This window comes from Colossoma macropomum, unplaced genomic scaffold (assembly GCF_904425465.1).
Source record: "Colossoma macropomum unplaced genomic scaffold, Colossoma_macropomum, whole genome shotgun sequence".
In the NCBI taxonomy this organism is placed as follows: Eukaryota; Metazoa; Chordata; class Actinopteri; order Characiformes; family Serrasalmidae; genus Colossoma; species Colossoma macropomum.
In genome coordinates, this window is record NW_023494789.1 from 28,387,045 (window position 1) to 28,409,912 (window position 22,868).

The window sequence follows — 22,868 nt, forward strand, 5'->3', positions numbered from 1 at the left end:
AGGAGTTTCAAAGCAGTCCTCATCAAAAAGACAGTCACTCTCAACACTAAGCCCACATCAGATTTAACAGCTTTTACAAAACACATAAGCCATAATATCAATCAATATGTACACAATTGGCTGATTTGGTCAGCGCACTATTTGCACTTCTGTGCAAAAGCAGTGATGAGGTTTGGGAGAATGAAATTTCAGAAGACTAAGCTGCTGCTCTTCAGGCATTTCTCTTATTAAGGCAAATGTCATATCATTAAAGCAAGGCCAGGAGTCATTTAGAGAAAATGTCACATCATTATTTCACATTTTGGCCTGCGTTGTAGATTCATCTTCTACATATTCCCTGTGACAGCCTGAAATTTAGACAGTTTTCCCTCTTCTGAAGGAGCTTGCTGTTTGCTGGTAGGATTTGTTTGTTGAATATTTTTTTAGAAAGCATTAACCTACTTTTAGTTTTCCACTGTTTCGCTCACTTGCTGTGGCCTCTTGTGAGCAAAACACTGGAGAAATGTTTCAGGGAGGTTTTATTCGTGTTTAGTGCTCCAGCGGAAACAACAATCTGATCTTTTACCATTTATCAGAAAGAGAACAAAGTGACATGTTGGCCAACGCTAAGGTCACATTATCTGAAGATGGTGCATGAAAAGGTCATCCAGCTCTGACCGCCACTGTGTCCTGGAGCAAAGCTCTTAATTTGTGGCTGCTGTGGGGTGTTGGAGTCTGGAACACCCTCTACTGGATGGGCTTATGTGACGTTGTATTCCTGTACAATATACCTGCAAGAGACTTTAGTAAACAGTGTTCTTCTGGACTTTGAACCGTTGCATTTGTGATAATCCACTTTTAAATGGTTCATTTTGTGTGATGGGGAACATATTCCGATCACTGAAATGCATTCTTAATACAAGATTTTAAAAACATACAGTGGCCCCCAGAAGTATTTGGACACTTTAACCACTGGTAGACTTTAGTTCTTGTTGTTACTTTATGAAATGTTCAACAAAATGACATTTGTTTCAGAGAAAAATACTTCCAGCACAGCATCAAATTGATGGTAGACTCGTCATGTGGAGAAATGCTGGAGAAGAATTCCAACCAGACTCCACTAGCAGCACTGTAAAGCACAGAGGTGGAAATGTTAAAGTCTGGGGCTATTTTTCTTACAGTGGTGTTGATGAGCTTTTGTTCACTGATGGGATCATGAACTCAGAAGTGTACAAAGGCATTATGGATGCAAACCTGCAGAGATCTGCGAAGAAAATATTCCAGCTGCCTTTTGAATGCATCACCAAAAAGGAAGTGACAGTAGGAATGTTCTGTTTAAAATAAATGCCATTTCATTTGACACAGCAAACCCAATATGTTTTTCAGTACAGCTCAAATGTCCAAATCATTTCCAGGCCCACGTGCACTCCTTGCAAATGCTGAAAAGAATATGCTGAGTAACAGTTTGCTCCTACTTACAAAATACCTTTAATTCATTGTAAATACATTTAACTAAGTCACTTATAAAGTGCAAGATAAAATTGCAATGATGTACAGAAAAGGGAAAAAAAAGAAAAAACAAAACTTTATTTCACATCTTCTCGTTTATCTCCGCACTGTACATTTCAGATATAAAAAGAACTACATGTATGAAAATAGCACAAGAAATAGAAATGGGTTTTAAGATAGGCCAAAAACTCACATACACCCTCTTTTTATCCAGTCCAAGTCACAACCCCACGAACATCACTGCACATCGCTGAGAGAAGCTAACTCAACACTGGCGCTTACTCACAAACATGAAAAATATACACTGACTTGTCAAATTGTTAACACAAAGCTAACTACAATGAAACTCTATGCCTTGGTGTGATGACAGTTGTTACCTCTGTATGCTTGTATGAAAGGTGTCTGACTGGGGCGTGAACAGAAATGTTTTCTTTTTCTCAAGAACAGCAGGCCACTGACAGATATATCCAGCAATGGCTTCTCGTCTTACCAAATGAAATTCACAAGTTTCAGAGAAGCCTAAAATTAGGCTTTACTTTACTGCACAAACCAAACCCAACTACAGCCTGAAAGAAAGAGATGGATCTAAAATAATAATAATAATAATAATAGTACATCCTCTGGCCATGTCTGTGAGCAGTGATTTCTTTGGTGAATCATGATGCATGTTTCATGATTCACCATCATGATTTCTTTGGCATTCTGACTTGACTGTGACTACGTCCTTTGGAGCGTACGTGGCATTGTGTTTTTTAGTTAGCGTGAATCTTAATTAAACAATCTGATATCTTTTTATAAGTCTTCAGCTTGTTTGAGCTGTACAACAAGGTGTTTGGTAACATATTGATTGGTATTAAGAAGTTAAAGAAAAAGAAAAGAAATGATTAAAAGGGGTTCAAGAGAATTCAGTGTATCTAAGTTTTCTAGATGTTAAAGATCCAGCTAAAAGTTTTCCTGACTGCTTGAATTGCTCTTGTAATGGTCACTAATCCATTAATCCCACTTAAAGAACTTCATGTTGTACATTGATGCTCCATGTTATCCATGTTAATGCTTTCAATAAAAATATCAGTTGAAATCTAAAATCTCCGGCCTACAATATTACCATACAATACCTTATCTGCAGGGGGTTGATGACACCATTGCTTTCTCTTTCTTTCTTTCCGTGTTTCCCCGTTTTTGATTGGTGGTCTGATTATAAAGTCCAAGTTAAAAATAGCATAATTAGATTCAGTTCCTACACACGTATGTATGGCTTTAATTATCTTACCTAACCTTCCAGCATTGTGGTTCTGTAACAAAATCTCAGTAGGAGAGAGCAACACCATCAACTGCATCATGATGGGTCAGTCTGGAGGGGTTAGCACCACCAATAATGAACAGCTAATAATTATTGTACGCCAAACTGAGTCAACAACTGCAATAATAACAATAGTATGTTGAAACACTCGTAAACTATTATCAGATAAATCGCAAAACAGGTCAATAATGGAATGACACCTTCAAGAAGCCACAACAAAAGAAATTCACAATAGCCTCATGAAACGCAAGAGGACAATCAGTTTGTCAGCAGTTCACCACACGTTTCTGATGAATTCAATACGTCAACAACAGAGCACAAGACAAACCTCAAAGATAACTTCAAAAAGGCGCCCGACATGTCCTGTCTGAACGTGTCAAGCGCACCATACTAGATATAGCGTATGTCAGAATAGGCATCAAATCATAACATGACTTCAGGGATTGAAATTAGAGAAACCCCCATGTCGATAAGTAGAAAATTATTTTGACAGTTAGTTTTGGCATTTGCCATCGCATGTGGAGTAGCTTGCATCGAAGCTGCCATCAGAACAGTAAAATGTACTACACAGGCCACCACAGTGGTTGAAGAATACTGATGGAATATTGAGTTATGATGTGTTCAAATAAATGCTACCCTTGTGAAGAAGGAAAATTATAATATATTGCTATTAATGCACATTAGAACTAAAAATACTACTGATGTTTAATAACCCATGACAATGATTTGGCATAGTGTATAACACACATCCAGTCATTTAAGAAAATGCAGATTGCCTTGATACATGTGTTCTCAGCTTCCTTAGAATAAATCCTTTGGTAATGACTATAATTTGAAGCAGATGTTATAGTTCTCTTTCTAATATGGATCATCTTACACTAAGACTGTGCTGGTGACCCTAAGGCAACTCTGTAGCAAATTATTGTGAACTACAGTTTGGTTATGAACACAGTGGTAATGTAGGGTTAATGTTGGGTTATGCTAGGATGCTAGAAATATATCTAAGGTATTACTAGGTATTACTGTACTTTTTGTTTGAACTGCCTGGTGTTGATCTCCATCTACACTAGTCTGAAATAACTGTAATGGAGACTAATTGTAAAACACATTGAAAAAAACTTAGTGATCCAAACTTTCCACAGCTAAAACATCCCTTTCATGGTTCAGTTGATTTCACTTACTTGATGTAGATAAGGGATGTTTACAAGTCCTGACTTTGGCCAGGCCCATAGATAGTAATTTTAAGTAGGGGTGATATAATCTCTATGTATAACTCATGCAATTACTATTTAAACTGATTGTTTTTTATAGATCTAAATAATTCAACTCTTGTTGGAAAAGCTTTAATATTTAAAAAATCTATAAATATAGGCAAACCTCTTTATTCCCAAAAGGCTATGATATTCCAAAAAGTCATTGAATTGTTGTAGTGAAATTGTGCAGGTTCAGATTTAAGACTAATACTCTAATTATAGCATGCAGTGACTGTGAATTTAGAAATGCATCAAAATAAATGGTGACTGACCAAAAAATGAAAGTTGAGGAAAAAAAAAAAAGCAGAGTGAGTACATCAGCAGTCAGTCAAAACCAGGAGTTGTCCCTGTCATGGACAGTCATCTCTTTCAGGCAGATGGCGACCCCTCCAGAAGAAGGCACTATGGATGTCTCTGAATGCTTCCCCATGCCTCTGGTTTTGACTGATGGCTGGTTGGCAGGTCCCCATTCTTAAGAACCACCTGCTGGGACCATCTTGATATTACAGGTCAGGGGCTTACATGCTGTGCAAAGCTCTTCCTCCCCCCCTCAAACCCTTGGCCAAAGCATCCTTATCCCCTTGACTTCTTACTGCAACTCTCTCAGCCAAAACAAGTCAAGCTTCTGTGATAAGTGAATGGTGAATCTTTTTTTTCCCCTTGGTACCTGAAGAACAAAGGCAAAGATTTCTGGCAGGGAAATGCTACCAGACAGAAAGCCTGTGGGCAATACCCTTCCGACCATGTAGAAAGAGCCAGGCTGCTTACCTTAAGGGCTTCAAAGTATCTGCTGTAACTTTGTTATGGCAAAGTTTCATTTTTCATTTGTGTCCTAACCTACTGGAGAGGTCTTTGACTGAGCAAAGTTCTTTGTTTTCTGGAGACCAGCATTCGTTTAAATAGGCTGTACCTTCAAATGTCTTGGTTCGGTCTGTTCTTCTACTTCCATTCGGACCAAACTGCAAGTCACGTCCTCTGCGTCTTGGAAGAGGAAGCAGGGTTGCTAAAGATAGAGGTAGCCTACCCAGTAGACAACATTGAACAATAGGAAAGAGGTGGGAAAGAAGACACGAGAGTATGCGTCTAACTCTAGGATGTCTATGTGGACTCGGCCTCTTCTCCATGCTCCTCCTTTGCACTCCTCATAGCAGCAGAAGAAGCTCTGGCAGTCTTTTCCATCCAGGCACTCATATATGCAGGCATCATCAAACTCCTGCCAGTACATGGAGTTGTTGAGCGCGATGACTGTAGGAGGAGGTCCCACATCCAGCACAGAGTAGTTCTGCAAGACAATCACAGCACTGAGGTACAACACTTGGCAGGCGTGCATATGCTCAGTGTCAAAAACATATGCTATATCCTTTTTCAGATGGCAAATAGAGACATGACTTGTTCACAACTACTCAGGAAATGGTGAGAAACACGGTTTGCATCTAATTCAGTTTGTGCCGATGGTGTCTGTCATTTAAAAGAAGGATCTCATTGATTGAACATGCAGTTTCCCCCTCAGAGGGTGAGCTCCATCCACCATCAATCTTTCAGCTGTTACAGACTTTAAGTGCGCTGGACTTTGTAGTAAATGACATATTTTCCCCTTTGCCTGTCTTTATTGCTAATGACAGTCCTGCTATTGAGAAACATAAGCACATATATGGTGGAGGTGATCATTTATAGGAGACTGCCTATAGGGCAATATTTGTTTTGTGGAAAATTGCAAAGGTAATTATCCTCATATCTCAGCAGGGATACAATCTAATCAGAATGAGTGATTGGGGAGAGTGCTGGAAATCTCACCTGCCATGTCTGCTACTGTAGAGACAGAATGAATTTTGATATGAGTCCAAATACCAATAATTTAGGAGCAAATTATGCTGCGTGACTATGGCTATCCACATCCCACCATGTATTTGATATTCAAGAAATCCTTCATTGTCAGATATGGGCACATATTATGCAGTATCTTGAATACACTTTGGATACCATCACCAATCTTAATAACTTAACAAAAAGCAATCAAGACTGAAGAGAGAATGGACGCTGATATAGACGTGAATATTATGACTGTCAGGCCTTAGCCTTTGAGGCACACCCCTTAATGCATTGCTCTTTCTTTCTTTCACAGAGGAGATTAGTTAAAGGCCAGAATCTTCATCATGGCATCTCTGAGTGATTTCAGTTCTCCGGGGAGCTCTGAGGCCCATACACCAGCTGCCATAATCCACCTCTGCTCTAATTGAGGGGAGGGAAGCAAACCTGTGGTCAATTCTTAGTACTTACTTTCACAGCTCTTACAGAACCCACACGGCACTTTGAAGATGTCACCCAAGTGCACGTTTTGTCAGTTTTGTTGAAATGGTACAACTTAATCCTCCTTTACGGTGCCATTTAGTGCTTATTGCAGCGAAAGATTATTGTATTACTCATACCATGCTATTCATGAAGGTAAATGGAAAATTGACCTGAGGCGCTGATTTGAAGTGGGCATATGAGTGCTGGGCCTCATTACGTACTTACCTTGGCTTCCTGAAGAGCGCTACAGTCGTTTTGTATGTGAACAGTCCTGCTGACTAACCATGACGTAAGTCTATAAGAGCATGCAGGAAGGGACTGTATATAATGTCTCATTATAAGGCTAACAGCGGTGCTATTTGTGATAAAAGACCCTGTATTAATACCCTTCAAGAAGGACATCATGCTTCAGTAATACTGGAGAAGGTTCTTACCGATCTCTTTGTCTTGTTACAGGTAGGTCTGCGAGCACTGTAGGAGTAATAGTTGAGTGTTGCATACTCCATGAGAGCCGCAAAGACGAACAGGAAACAGACAGTGACAAAGAGGTCCATGGCTGTGACATATGACACTCTGGGCAGCGATGTCCTGGCCACTGTGCTGAGGGTGGTCATGGTTAACACTGTGGTTATTCCTGCATGGCAAAGAAAAGAGATAAATGTATTCAGACCAGAATTCATAAAATTGTTATGTGACACCACCTTGCACAAGTAGGTCTGTCACAATTATCACATGATTGCCTGATTACAGTTATTTTAAGCTGACTTCAGTTATTTTCCATGGTTGTTAGCTTTCACACTCGTGTTTACATTGCATAAATGTGAATTTGGTGCGTTTACATCTGTTGGTTAATGCTTAATTTTAATGTATGCTAATGTAATGAGATTTTATTCCAAACAGTTTTGGACTATTTCTGTTGATATATGTATCATGAAATGTTCATAATACAATACAAATTTATACAATTCATACCAAACTATAAGTCACTATGTGACTTTGTTGACTGGGTGGAAGTATTAATTAAATCAAATGTACACTATCATTCAAAAGTTTGGAATTACTGTTTTCAATAACACAAACCAACTTTGTCGAACATACATGTAAAAAATGTGTAAAATCATTTGGTAACACCTTATTTGGATAGTCCACTTTAGATGCTTTGTAGATACTTAATTTACTTTCAAGTTACATTTAACTAAATAGCTACTTAGTTGACCATAATTTTCTTAAACTCTAAACCTGGCTCTAATCCTAACCCTAACCTTAACCTCAACCCAAACCCAAAACCAAAACCAAAACCACAACCCTTACGCTCGTCCTAGCCCTAACCTGGGTCCAAATCCTAACCCTAACCCCACCACGGTTTAGAATCAACTGAGTTTCAACAGATAGTTTGTTAACAATTTGAACATCTGTAGATGATTTATAGGGGCCTATTAGTATCCAAATAAAATGAGACCAATCATTCTAATGTGATGCTAATGTTCTACAGCTTTCATACTATTTGTAGGAAAATGTAAAAATGAAGAAATTTTCAGTTTTAAATGGAGCTTTAGATAATACTATAATTGAGAAAGCTGTATAGCATCAAGGATGAAATTACAGTGAAAGTAACATCCAGAATGCCACATGTTCAAAAAAGCAGTGACCAAATCTCACTAATCAAATAGCAATTTCATGACAAGAAGTTACTATAAATAGATAATAATAGTTTATTATTTAATAACATTTACTAATTTATACCATGCCACAACTTCTTGTTGTTCCCAAAATACTTTACATTGTGAAAAAAGCATCTGGTGTCTAGTTTATGATAAACAACCCTGTATAAGTTATTATTGAATAACAATGACAAGTGATTCCAAACTTTTGACCTATAGGATATATATACACTGAATACACATGAGATACTGAACTAAAGGTATTTATTTACCACTATACATCAAACTGTACATTTATTTACTGTAGTAAACACCACTATACATCAAAGCTGCACCATGTTAAAGAATGTTGTCGTTGAAGAATGTGTCCCACTGGCACCTTGACTGCAAAATACACTTCTGTGACTATAGATCAGTAATGATGTACGATATCACCTCTGTGACTGAGTTATTATTTTGTCCCTTTGCTTTGACACCTTTTCTTTAGCCGCTGATAGAAATGGAAAAAGCTTCAAATTGAAAATCCCACCTACGCACCAAGACTAAGTCTTACACATTCACACTCTGAGGTTCACTCTCCCTTGAACATTACAGAGATGCCTCCAAAACCCACTGACTGCGCCACTGTTTTCCAGAGGTTTCTATGGAAACAAGCGAGCCACTTCTATTTCAGGTGGGCATTTCGCACTCCCTTCCTCCCTACTCTGCCACCACTGGCCGTAGTGATTACTTTAACCTGTTAGACTGTCTTTTCCTGATACACTAGCACTGTACACTAGCACAATGGCCTGCATGAGTTAGAGCTCACTGTAACATATATCCAAACTGCTTTGCTCCACACTAACCATCAGCTCTCCCTGCTAGTGTGGTTTAAGGTGAGTAAGAAGAAAATAGTAGTCACGATTCCACTGTCTCAATGTTGAACGAAGCTGTCAGCCCACAGATCAACAACAACATTGCATTTCCAGTTTTTGGCTCCTAGTTTCAACAGTGGAAAAATCATCACTCAGTGACTACACTGTTAAAAATAAAAGTGCCTGAAGGGTTCCTTGGAGTGATGCCATAGAAGAGCCATTTTTGGTTCCCAAAAAACCTTTCAGTAAATGGGTCCTTAAAGAGCTACTTTTGTAAATGAGGTGTAGGAGTTTGAAGAACATTTCTAAAATGTTTAAAAGAGCTCCACATAAAGTGAAGGTTTGAATGCTTTCTATGAATAACATGACTATAAGCAACTTTGAACACATTATAATGCACTCATGAGGCATCATAAATGTAGTAAGAAATATTTATAAAAATGCATTACACTTATAACTTATAACTGTGTTTATTATGCATTATGAATTGTTAGCATCTCAGTCCCTCAGTCCCTGTTTGCATAGTGCATAATGACCTGTCATAAACACATGATAAGCCATGCCATGATTATGGCTAAAATAAACTTTCATTCAGTCTAAAATAAAAACTTATAGCTCAGAAATACGGTTTGTGAGTTCTAGTTGATAATATTGTATGTCTATCAGTAAGTGAAGCTAGTTAAGTCATGTTAAAACACATTACAAATGAAAAGTTATGATTATTTTTGATATATTATAAAAATAATGTGTGTTCATGATTAGGCAGGTTTATTACTCATGCAAGTTAGGACTGAGTTTCTTTGGCACTGATGATATAATGTGTTATAAACAGGGGTGGAAATGGGCTAGAATGCATCGAAACCCTATCCCAGGAGTACAAGTCAAGACAGTACAGCATTCAGCTATCAAAAACCTAACTAACTATTTTTGTGGGCAAACCGCGTATAATCGTTTACTCGGTTCTAAAGTGCGTGTATAAGGGAAGTGTCTGTTGACCGCACCTTAAGTTTAACCTATAGCCCATTCAGCCAATGGAAAGTCATGGTGCTGCAGCAGGGTCTGCCTACCCAATCTCTATGGACCGTCAGTATGCCGTGTGTTTGGTATTTTGCTTTCTAATTTTCTTCAAACCTTGGTGGCCTTCATTTTGGACATGTGGTCTACTCAATGTAATTAACAGTGTTTGATGATTTGTGTGTTTATTGCTAAAAATTTCTGTCAGTAGGCTCAGTTTAAAATATCCACTATCATTTAGCATGTTAGTTAACACGACTACTAGAAAGTAGCGTGATGATACCCAGCTAGCTAGCCTGCCTATGTCGGTCATTCACAGCGAGCAAGGTATCTAAATACAAACATATCTAATGTGTATCTGGACACTGAACATTTCTGACAGCCTAGATCACACAGTGAAAGTGATAGTTTAGTATGTTTGATGTAGTAGCAGTTGTTCTGACAAATGTTTGACAATTTGCTTTATAGCCTCTCCCTTGTTGGAAAGTTGGATAGTTTCCTATGGGTCACTCGTTAACCGTAGTTAAAATAAAAGTGCCATTAACTTAAGAGGTGTTTTTCTATGGTGCTGTTAGCTTAATTTTTAGAAAATGTTACATTGTCCAGACTGTTCTTGGTTAAAATGTTTTGGCTCTCGATAGAAAAGGTATCATCTGCATTTGAGAAAAATAATGTTTATATATAGGGGGATCCCCAGTGTTTATTAAAGCATTACCCCCTTAAAATCCAAGGCTTATTGCATACTAAGACTTAATATTCAGTAAATACAAGGACTTCAATGCAAACTGGTTGAGCTATTCTTAGGTTATAATAAAACTCTGGGCCCACCGGTGGACCCTGGCGGTCTGTAATAACCTAGATTTATTTGCAATCAGTGGAAAGTACACTCTCAGAAAAAAAGGTTCTTAACTGTCACTGTGGTGATGCCCTCAAGGGTATGGCTGCAGTACCTTTAGTTAAGGAACATAATTGTACCATATTCCACTGCAATTATATTTTATTCTCCAAATAAATCCAAAGTCTCTGCTATGTATCAAGCCTTTTTATGTACATGTACCTTTCCCCTGGGAAAAAACTTATTTAGGGTACAGTTGGACTGTAAAACATTGTTGTACCCTTAAGGGTACGTTTACATTTACATTGTTTACCGTGATGAATGAAAAATGGCCCTTCACTGCACCTTTTTTTTGTGACGGTGTACTTTTGTCGGTAACATGTAGAATTTGAGTGTTTTTGTTCTTTCAGTTAAGGTCGGAGACCCCTGATGAAAGGTAAAGTTAAGCCTCTAAGAAAAAAAGTCAAGCTTTCAGCTCTTGAATGCATTACATTTAAGAATTTCTTGGTTGATTTTAAAAATCCATGGATGAAACAGTGTTTTTTAAGGTGTATTTCAATGTGAAAATGCACCAGAAACAACCATTTTAGGGCATGGTTTCACAAAATAAATAATAAATAAAATACAAAAAGGAAAAAACTAACACACAAACAAACAAAAACCTTGAGGTGTTCCCTTGGCCATTTCCAGTCCTGGTTATAACCACTACTTATAATGCATTACATTAGCAATTCATAATGCAAAATAAACATAGCTATCCATTACATTATTATGTGTTCATAGATTCTTATAGACATAGTATTCATATTTTTAAGAGTGCAGCTGGTGAAATCACCTTGCACTAGCTTGTTAGCTATTGTGCACCAAGGCTTGTTAATTTGTCAGCGAGGAGACTCAGTGGCATGAAATGGAATTAGATGACTCTTACTTTGTACTGTGTGGCTTCACTGATTTATCTCCTAAGGCTTCTTCATTCGCAAGTGAAATAATTAGTCCATGTTGCCTATCAGCACACCATCTGTCCTACAACTTCAGCTAAAGAGATGAGGTTAACCTCAAGCGTTGCTTCATCAAGGCCTAGCTGCTCTTCTACAACAATCAGCATCAAGGCCCACACACCTTGGTCCTGATGTTCTTTTAAAAGGCACCCTCTCATTAAAGCCTGCATGCCATCAAAGACCAGCAGGTTGTCCTCAGGCTAATATTCTCCCTCTTGAAGTCCAGACCCTGGTCAGTACCCTGTTTGGCCTGACATTTCCACAGCTGTGACTGTAAGCCCAATCTCTCTCTTCTCTTATCCTTCCTGTCTTTCTTTCTGGACACCATCGATCGAACTAGACGGCTGTAAAACAAATCTCTGTTTTTTAGCCCATTTTCCATTTTCTCTGCCGAAAGCATAATGACTTCTTTTGTCACACAGATTAATTGCATTCATTCTTCTTTCCTTCCTGGACTGTCTCGCCTGCTGTTTTTCCTTTCCAACACGGGATACATGGCTCTTGTCCTTTTTTTCCCTCCATTTCCTCTTCTTGTGTATGAGTTGTCTGAGCTGCAGGATCTGCAGAGCAAAACTGATGGGCTTTGTCTACCACTGATCCTGTTGTTATCTTGAAAATACACAGGAGGGATATTCTGTCAGATCCATTTACCGGAGGACCTTCTAGGAAAAGGGTTTAGAAGGTCATCGGCCAATTCTGAGAAGTGGAAGAATGTGAGATTTATGGATTATCACACTTTTCAGATCTTCACAGATTAAATGCACCAGTCTAGCTGACAGATTCAGCAGCTGGGTGCAAATGAGGTTTATGTTTCATAGTGTTGCGACAGAGATGGTACCGAAGGGTGCTTACTCTATGGAACTGGCTATTAACCCTCGTATCTTTATGAGCAAAAAGGCATTTCCCCTCATCAAGTTCAACATGCCAGATGCTGCTTACATCACTAAACAACATAATTTAAACAAAAGACTGCATCTTGCATTCGCACATGTGAAATTTGAGATGTGGCTTCATTACTTTTGAGTTTAAATTCATATACAAAGGAATCTGAGAGATACAAGTCTTGCACACAAAGACAAGAACATGACACACAGTACAAACAGAAAAGTGTGACTGAACTAAAGAAACCAAAGTGAATAAAACCAAAGGACTCAGAAATGAATACAAAGACATGGAAAAAGGAAAGGAATTAAACTGAAAGAAATTACCTTGAACAAACAGTGAGCAGGGCTGCACATGCTTACTGAAGGCAGGAAATGATAAAGAAATGTGTGAAGCTAACAGAAAAAAGGCATGTAGATTTTTCACAAAAGCAAGGAAAGATCAGCTACAAAGACATAAGACATCAAAAACAGCACTGATGAAAGACTATAGAAAAATGTAAAACAAAAGCTTTATTAAAAAAAAAATCAAGAAAGTATTTTTTTAAATCCTGACAAATAGATGTTGACTTTTGTCTGAAAAAAAGTATTCAGACCTGACCTTGAAGGACCAAATCAGGACTTGCCAAACAGTAGCATATATCATACTATGCAAAGGTCAGAGACCAGCCTTTGTTTATTTAATTTTCCAATCAAAATGGTACAGGTTATTCATTTTTGGAGATATTTCTGAGGAGATTAGAAACAAGACATTTAATGTATCACTTGCATGAGGAAAGAGAAAGCCAAAGGAAAACATTTTTCTAAAACTGGCATTCAAAAAATAGTTAAAGGATACAGAGAAAACAGGTCTCCTTACAACTGTGCAAGAACTGATAGACCACCACACGGTCACTATCAGATAAACAGCACTTAAGGCTTTGAGAGAGAGGAGAAAGTCAAGCTCAACATTTGCTTAAGATCTGAAAAATCCACAGGTGTTTCTGTCCATCCTTCTACTGTAAGAAGACACTACACTCTTATTAAAGACAGTGCTTCTGTATAGAACAATGAATGCTCAACAAACCCATTGCAGATTGATGGAGAATGTTTTGTATATGGGTCTATATAGAACCTTTTTGAAAATGGTTCTTTATAGCACCAAAAAGGGTTCTGCTATTGTTATGATGTCAAGCTTGTAACAATAGAAGAACCTTTTTTGTACTTTATAGAGCCCTTTTCAAAAAGGTTCTATATCGATCTGAAGAACGCCTTCATGATGTAAAGAACGCTTTAAGCATGTAAATGTTATACTAATGATCACATCTCAGGTGTTCTTGTTTGCTATCCAGTGTTAACCAGAAGAGGATGGGTTCCCCTTTTGACTCCTCTCAAGGTTTCTTGCCATTGTCACCACTGGCTTGCTCATGGGGGCTCGGACCCGGATTTTTCTGTAAAGCTGCTTTTTGACAAAGCGTTATATATAAATAAAGTTTGACTTGACTTGAAATGGTTCTATATAGAACCACTGTCTTTTTTAAGAGTGTATGGGTCTGAAAGGATGTGTAGCTGTCAAGAAGCTGTTACTGAGAAAAGGAAATAAACAAAAAATTTTAAAATCAAACAAATATGTTGCTGGTGTTCTCAGAACAACAGACTGACCTCAACAGTCCAGACCTCAACATCATTGAATGTGTTTGGATTACTTGGATCATGAGCAGCAGAAAATGCACCAACTTCTAAGACTGAACTTGGGAGGTATAAAAATATCTGCAGATTTCTTTGAAAAACTGAAAGTAAGTCTCCCAAAAAGAATGGCAGCTGTAGTAAAGGTAAAGGACGGACACACTAAATACTAAAAAAATATATTAGTTGTTGAGGCTTCTGTGTAATTTTCTGCTAAATATATGTTTTCTGCTTCTCTTTTTCCTGATGCTGAAAAGTGAATTACTTGTACTTTATGGCTATTTTGAATGGAAATCAAATAAATGAAGGGTGGTCTCATTCACACTACGATATGACCTTAAACTAGAGCTAAGGTCACTAAAAAGCACAATATGTATATTTTAGTGCATATATTACTGATGTAGCCTGCAGTATTTAAAACAGTCCTTCAGTTGTAGCATTTCCTAGTGTGACTTAACTTTTCTTGATGAAAAATTCTTTCAAAATTAAATTCACAGCCATAAGGAGATTTGTGTGAAATGGTGGGAAAATGCAGAAATTAAATGACTAAGAAAAAATCTAAACCATTCATTACAATAAATCACATCATTTGCTCTAAGCCTGTTTGAAATCCTATGCATGAGAATTTGCAGTCTGCCAACAGACGATGGACACAGTAAGACACAGCAGTGTGAAATGTGCCTTAAGTGTCTGGGGAATGTGTTTTTGTTGGTGGTCTGTACCTAAAGCTGTTCTGGCTGGTGTTGCATCTTTTTTAATCCAAAAGGAGACCCACGAGAGGACCACCGTCAGGATGCAGGGGATATAGGTCTGAATGGTGAAGTATCCCATTCTTCTGCTCAGGTCAAAATAAACCGTCATCACCACATAGTCACCTGGCGGAGGAATCACAACAAAGTGTTTTACCACTGAAACCAAGCAATGGGAATATCCTGACAAAAGCAATGCACTGAACTGACTTATTTCAAATATGCACATCATTTCCACACAAATATAATATATACCATCAAATAACTGCCAACTAAAGTACAAATTATTTTGATGCAATATGTTTAATTGAGGTGAAAATTATGTAAATGTTTCAAGTACTGCAGTGCTGTTTTTAGAGTAGTGATACTTCCAAAAACACAGTGGGCCCAATACACTACATCTTTTCCACCAGATTCAGAGACAAATAGGATGCATTCTGTCCATTATATATGAGACTAAACACATTGTTTATGGGCTACATACATGAAAATTCCTCTCCTTCCTATATGTGTGTTTATGGGAGGATCACACACAAAAATTCCCTCCATTCAATAAAGTTTGGGTAACTCCAGGGAGCCAGTGATTTGCCTCTGCCCTTTAAAATCGGCTGTAAATTAACAACGTCTCAAAAACGTGTTGGTGGGAGATTATTGGAGACACAGGTGCTAGACAGAGGCACAGAGCTTGAAGATGTGCTAAAAAATGTTTACCAATATTAACACTTTCAACAGAATAATTTCATCTCTCAGTGCTAGATGTATGTGTGTGAGAAGGTGTGGCGCAAAATGTGCCTTAATGTGGCTGCAGTACGTACTTACAATCCATGTTGTTGTTTTCCAAATACTATTTTGTTTTAGCTAGAGTAGAATTGTGCCCCAGATGTTCAAGTGGGAAAGAACTTGATATACGGACCACGGATGTCATCATCCTGTAGTTAGCGTTATGCCCATGTTAGTAACTCTGTGTCTAAACTGGATTTCTATTGGACAAAATGAGTGGGATTTTTGAAAATGTACACCATTGCACTCTGTGGTAACAAGGTTTCTAAACCCTATACATTTTGTTCTATGTACATTTCTGTCACTGCATCCTCAAAATTATGAAGTCATTAAGGAGCCAAAATATGAACTTTGTTGGAGCTGAGCTAACATTGCTGCACACATTGATATAAAACTGGCAACCTACACCAAAGTACCACAAATATAATACTCGTAGCAAGCTTTGTAAAGTGTGGTAGTTGTGTTGCTCTGGCAGTGGTAGAGTTTATATATGTAATATATAATGGTGTTGAAGTTTAATAGTAGCCTTACTTTCATGTTTTGTCAAGTTATTTCAGCGTACAGGAGTGTTGGCTTGCTGTTAGCGGAAATGACAATTTTCATGTTTTCACTGTTTAAAAACCCAGTGAGTGCAAACGTCTGTAGGACAAAACTTATTGGGTTTGGAACGTTTTTGTTTACCACTGGGTGTGAAAGTGGCGATTTTCAAAAGTCCTATTAATCTTTGTCATACAGAAATCCAGCTTAAACCAGGAGTTCTTAACATGGGCATGATGCCAACCACAGAATGACACATGATCTGATTTTTTTAAACACTGCACTTTACCAACATACAAAGTTAGTAGAGAATCCTGTGTGTTTTATGTGTCATTAGCTATGGCCCTAGCAAATCAGGCGTTCATTTTAGGCACATTGTGAGCACATACTGCAGTCAAATCAAGGCACATTTTGCATTGTGCCTGCCCGTGTATGTACATCTGGCGCAGTGTTCCAAAACATCTGTATTATACATCGCTTAAAGGCTACCTGCAGTTAAACGCTTTTAAAATGGTTAAATAGTTCCTTTGCACTTTTGCACCGTTATAAAACAATTTATGAAGCATTACTTATCAGTTTAGAAAAAAGCTGAGCCTATCATGGTCCAAAAGACTGAAATATGATAATTACCGGATTACAATGTGGTGACTTTGAGCTACAGAACATGCTTGTGCTAACATATCTGTTTGGGCAGTACAGTTAGCAACTAGCTAAGGAAACTGAGAAAAGTAAATAAGTGGTGGTACATAATTTCAATCCCATCAATGCATTCTAATCTGTATTTCACCTCACCTGATCTTTCTAAATGAGTTTATCACCTAAATAATCATAATGTACAATAACATAACATTCTGCACAACCAACTTGTGTACTGGAAGATATGTAATTTTATCTGAGGATGTTGTTCATCACTTTGTTGGACAAATAGGTACCAATTCAGCTCCAAGGCTAGAAATTCTTAACTGTGAAGCTGGAGCTGAAAACCTTTATGTTCTTTCAGAAGCCCCTTGTCACCTGGAAATGTTTTTTATAAAAGAAGAGGTAACAGCAAACTCGAAAATGTCATGGCACTTGCTTGGATTTAATTGCATCCTTCATGGATTTATTCCCCTCCCCCATCCGTTTTTTCTTTTTTCACTGGTAGGTTGACATTTCTATATATTTCATGGCTTATTTCTCTGTTTTCAGAGGAGATATTTGCACTAGAGTGGGGCAACATAGAACAAACACCCTTCTTTCCCTTATTTTAAAGCATAGTTTTTGCTTGTGTTATGACTGCTATTATGTTATGACTGCTATTGTAACTGCTGTTGTGTGATGACTGCTGCTGTGTTATGACTGCTATTATGTTATGATTGCTGTTATGAATACTATTTTTTATGAGTGCTAATGTGTTATGACTGCTGTTTTGACTGCTGCTGTGTTATGACTTTTGTTATGATTGCTGTTATGTCGTCAATACTGTTGCGTTATGACTGCTGTTGTATTATGACCACTGCTATGTTATGACTGCTATTGTGCTATTATTGCTGTTATGAATGCTTTTGTATTACAACTGCTATCGTGCCTGCTGTTGTGTTATGATTGCTGCTATGAATGCTGTTGTGTTACGACTGCTATTGTGACAACTGTTGTGTTATGACTGCTGTTTTGAATGCTATTGTGTTGACTGCTGTTAGGAATGCTGTTGTATTATAACATCTGTTGAATTAGGACTGCTGTTTGGTTATTACTGCTGTTGTATTATGACTGATGTTGTGTTATGACTGCTGGATGACTGTTGTGTTGTGACAGATGTATGACTGCTGTTGTGTTGTAACTGCTGTTGTGTTATCACTGCTTTTATAACTGCTGTCGTGTTGTGACAGTTGTAGTGTTATGACGATGAGACATTGTACTTTTTAAACGAGCTTTTTGACATCTGTGGTTATTGGTGAGTGCCTTCTGTTCCTAATCAAATTTGAGCTTTGTAGTGGGTTTGGTTGAGTACACTGACAAATTATCTGGCATCCACAAACGTCTTCAGTGAGAGCCAGTTACTGGCAATGTGCTTTAGCATCTGATACTGGGACAACTTCTGAAATGACAATAAGATGCAAATATCCAAGTTCTCTGTCTACAAAAAAAAACAACGCATACAGCTAATAAAACAATGACTAGACTAGTCACAATTATTTGAAGCAATCAGTGAAAGTTGTTCCTTTACATTTGTCACTCTTATGCTGAAAGACAAAATCTGGATATTTTTTATTAATGTGAAATTGATGTAAACATTTAAATCATGTTAATTGACTACCACTTTTTCAGTGTATGGATCTGTCAACTCAACATTTATAGGTTGATTATAATAATAATAACAGCAAGCTTCTTTCATCTATGCAGAGTGAAAGATCACTTTTTCTTTTACAAGCGGAGGACAAAAACAGTGAAAGTACAAGTGCAATTCATGCTCCATTAATTCTTCTGACCTTTTTCTCCAAATCACACTTAGTGCTGCATTTGACACCCATTTTACGGCATGACGCCCTTGCTGTGCCGAAAATCTCACGTACAAGCCTCAGTCTTTTCACCTCTATTTGAGATGCCAGAACTCTTCTGACAAATTAGAGATGTGTCACTCATATCTCAAAGTGTTTGGCGTGATGTGACATGCTTACTGTAAATTTAAAATATGTGGGTCATCTGAATGAGTATATGAGTGTTTTTTAGTACTTGCCGATATGATACTGAGTAACCTACTTAGAATTAAGAGTTGTTAGTGCAAATGAGTGCGACATACTTTCACAATTAAATCCTTAAAATATTATAAATGATATGCATTAGCTACCTAAGTCACATTATTTGCCTTAAATCAGGTATTGCAGTGGAGAATGTGGGTTTGTTCATCATCTGTACTGCTGCAGTTTTGATCCACTTTTGTCTCTTTCAACAACAGTCCTTGTAACACAGTGACAGCAGGAATTACATCCATGGCTAACACATCCGAGGAGCTCACTATTTGAGTCTCATGTCTTGTTGGAGTCTTTTTTTTTGGTTGAGTTGTAGTTGAATGTCCTCTGAAGGACATTTGGACAATATGGACAATACAGTCTCTCTGCAGCCTATTTTATAAAGACATATAAAAAATCACAATGTTAAAGTTTATACCTGGCAATTCTATTCAGTCAAACAGAGTAAAGTTTGACATATACAGACTTTGGTAGCAAATGTTAACTTTTTTGCCTCTGTTTTACTGGCCTACATGTCTCCACCCATATTAGGGAAGAGGTTGTGATTGTGTGTGCTAAAATTGCTCACTGTATGCCTGGCAGGAATTTGTCAAGGCACAGTGTTTACTGTGACCAGCAACTTTGCGTCTGACTACCATGGCATCAGCAACATCTCTCTGTGTGAGCCGACCCTTGTTCACTGCCAGCTTGAGTCGTTTGTTTATTAGTGCGGCTGCGTACACTAAGCTTATGTCATATGGTATCAGGTGATAACAGAAGCTGGTATTGGTGCATTTCTGTGAGTACAAATATAAGTGAATAAGTGCCCTTAGGTGTGTGTGTGTGTGTGTGTGTGTGTGTGTGTGTGTGGTTGAGATATGTCTGTATATGTCTGTGTGTTTGCCCTGTGATGGACTGGTGACCTGTCCAGAGTGTTTCCTGCCTTCTGCCCAATGACTGCTGGGAGAGGCTCCAGCACCCCCTGCAACCCAGAATGATAAGCGGCATAGATAACGTGTGTGTGTGTGTGTGTGTGTGTTTATTCCAAACTCAAACTAAAACACACACACACACACACACACACACACACACACACACACACACACACACACATATACATATATAGGCTGTCATGACATCAAACATTACAGTATTTGCCTTGACAATTACCAATAATGGTAACATGACACTGTTATATTTGTGAACAAAATCTGTCATAACTCATGACGGCATTTGACATCTGCCATGACATCTGCTATGAGATATTTATGGCATGTTTATGTAAGTGTTATGCAGCGAGGTACAATGTTACAGTCAAATGTGTAGAAAAATGACTATAATAATTATAGTATTCTCTGGGTTCACTGACGTAAAATGAATGTCACAATTTCTTGGCAACTTTTCAAAATCAGAATAACCATGAGTCTAAAAATCCACCAAGTACAACTCCCAGTTTGTTTCATTTGGCATTTTGATGGTCAGGATGCATGTAATCTGTGGTGCCAGGGAACTCTGACCATGCCCACACTCACAGTTATTAAGCCCTAAGAAAATGTCATCACATCCTTATTTTATCAAGTGACATTTCCTCTGGCCTAAATCCCCTGGACCCAGCTCCATCACAATAATCAGCACTGTCACCACTATCACGCTTATTGTTCAAATCAAATTACATGTGATCATGTAAATGAAAGTCAAAATAAAGCACACACCAATGATCTGGTTACCTGCCGTCGTCTTGATGATGTCTGTAGTGTTCCTTAGGCCCATGAAGTCAAACTGGTAGAGTCTCCATGACTTCTGATCAGCTGCCTCCACCGAGTTCTTCCTCCACTTATAAATCATTTCGTCTCGTGGGTATCCATCTGTAATCACGACAGAGTACATGGCAGTGACCTCTGATTCTGTACACAGCAGTGATGGATGTTTGAGTGCCGCTTAGCTTCAGGACATGCTCAGTGACATTAGTTTGTGGCACAGCACCTGCTAATAAAAAGCCACTCTATGGCAGAATACAGACAGAGGCAGGGGGAGAAAGCGAGTAAATGAGCTTTTTGCTTTAATATTGCTCAGCATCAATCTTGATGCTGGGACTGACCTTCAGGTGTTTGTCTTTCTCGCACACAGCCATGCGTCCCAGGACAACAGCGAGAAAAGGGACTGGAGAGAACAGTCCCAGAAGACTTGGGATTCTAATCTCAAATCAATTTCATGAAGATGGGTTGGCGGGTAATGTTTCATTCTGATGGGGATGAAATCTGAGCATTTTTTGCAATTGTGATGTGTTGTACCTTTCTGAAGTATATAACTGAGACCAGAGCACACCTCCTGTTCCCTGGAGATTATGCTCCACTTGAGAAATGATCCCAACTGAAATGGTACACTTAATGCATGGTCATTGTTTACCTTTAGCCATTAACAGCACAATATAATTCAATTTCTTACCAAACACACATTAATCCTATTGACAGAGTGTTAAGTGATAATCATGCCCAACAGGCGTCTGGGGTAATCATCATTCAATTAAGAGTGCAAACATATTAAGTGTGAGGTAAGACGCTGGCTCTTAATTACTAATTGTTTTCAAATATTTTTGATAAAATTCCATTAATATTCTTTAAGGCTGACATTCCTGGCATGAGGTTGGTTGTGAGCATAGCTTGCACATTTCTTCAGCTCAGTGATATTGGAAAAATCTGAATAAAATCATTGTTGTTCACTGTGCCAAAGCTTTTCCCTTACAATGCTGGAGGATCCCAAATGGCATGTACTGTGCAGGGCAAAGACAAAACTTAGATAACATAGAAAGCAATCATTTAATGCAAAACCAAAGATTTCTACATTTTCCTTTATTTTCCACCAGTGACATCAGAGAGAGGAGTGAGAACACAGAGGATGCAGCCAAGACAGCTAAATACAAGACTTTGTCTGCAGCTGGAGGATTTGACAAAGAAGATTCAATCAGAACATGTAAGAAAAAGGAGCATTTCATCATTGTTTTAATGTAAAAGTAATGTGAAAGAAACAAGTCTCTCAAGGCCACGCGTTACAGTGATGTTCCCACGAGTAAAGCATGACTCAAAGCAGTGCAAAATCAATGTAAGGCACGTCACTTAGTGGATTACTGCTTTCATTAAAAGGCCACAAAAAACAAAGTTAAAATACACCAAATTTGTAATGTTCAACAAATAATTACAATTATAATTCATTATAATAATCACAAATTCTTTTCCTGCCAAGCAATAGAATTATAATTAAATTAAACACTAATATAAAAATTGACAGTGTGTGGTCAGGTCTAATGGAGTATTTTTTTCAATTACTTTGAACATGGCTCCGCTAATCGCATTTTAGAACAGGAGATCTAGCAGCCATGGATTTAGAGTGCAGAGAGTTTTTGTGTCAACTGTCTGAATGTTTCTGAATAGTAACCAAGGCTTGATTTAAGGGGCAAAAACAGTCTCCTTGTAAAACAATCATCCCCTTTGGATTAATGTGATCATGAAGTTGATGAGAGCTGAGCACACATGCACCTACAGAGGAGGTGGCTATGTATAACTGCACCCATAAAGTTTTATCAGTTATGCTGTGGAGTGTTTGGTACCATATTCACACTGCTATCAGGAATAAAAACTTCATCGTTTCCCCACCAAATTGGACTAGTGCAAAAATTTGATATGGTAGCACAACTGAAAATGTATGTAGTTTATAATGTTCAGGGATTATCGTAACATTTAAATAAATGTAAATTAAAAAGTGGAACTGCCAGCTGCATCTTAGCATTGAGAACTCTTGAGCTAACTTGTAAGTGATATATTACTACTAGAAGTGTGATGTGTGCCAGAATCATGCCAAT

The 22,868-nt window shown here is 38.0% G+C and overlaps 1 protein-coding gene across 2 annotated transcripts in view; it reads right to left on the reverse strand.

Annotated features, from left to right (window-relative positions):
• Positions 1–4,162: 4,162 nt before the first annotated feature.
• Positions 4,163–22,868, reverse strand: part of LOC118808231 (gamma-aminobutyric acid receptor subunit gamma-3) — a 157,143-nt gene continuing 138,437 nt past the window's right edge. For both annotated transcript variants that reach the window (XM_036570735.1, XM_036570736.1), the window contains exons 7-10: positions 20,740–20,877; positions 14,961–15,113; positions 6,765–6,964; positions 4,163–5,323 (exon numbers count right to left, since the gene is read on the reverse strand). In XM_036570735.1, the coding sequence (XP_036426628.1) occupies positions 5,045–5,323; positions 6,765–6,964; positions 14,961–15,113; positions 20,740–20,877 (770 nt within the window). In that variant the 3' untranslated portion in view covers positions 4,163–5,044. The remainder of the gene's footprint in view (positions 5,324–6,764; positions 6,965–14,960; positions 15,114–20,739; positions 20,878–22,868) is intronic.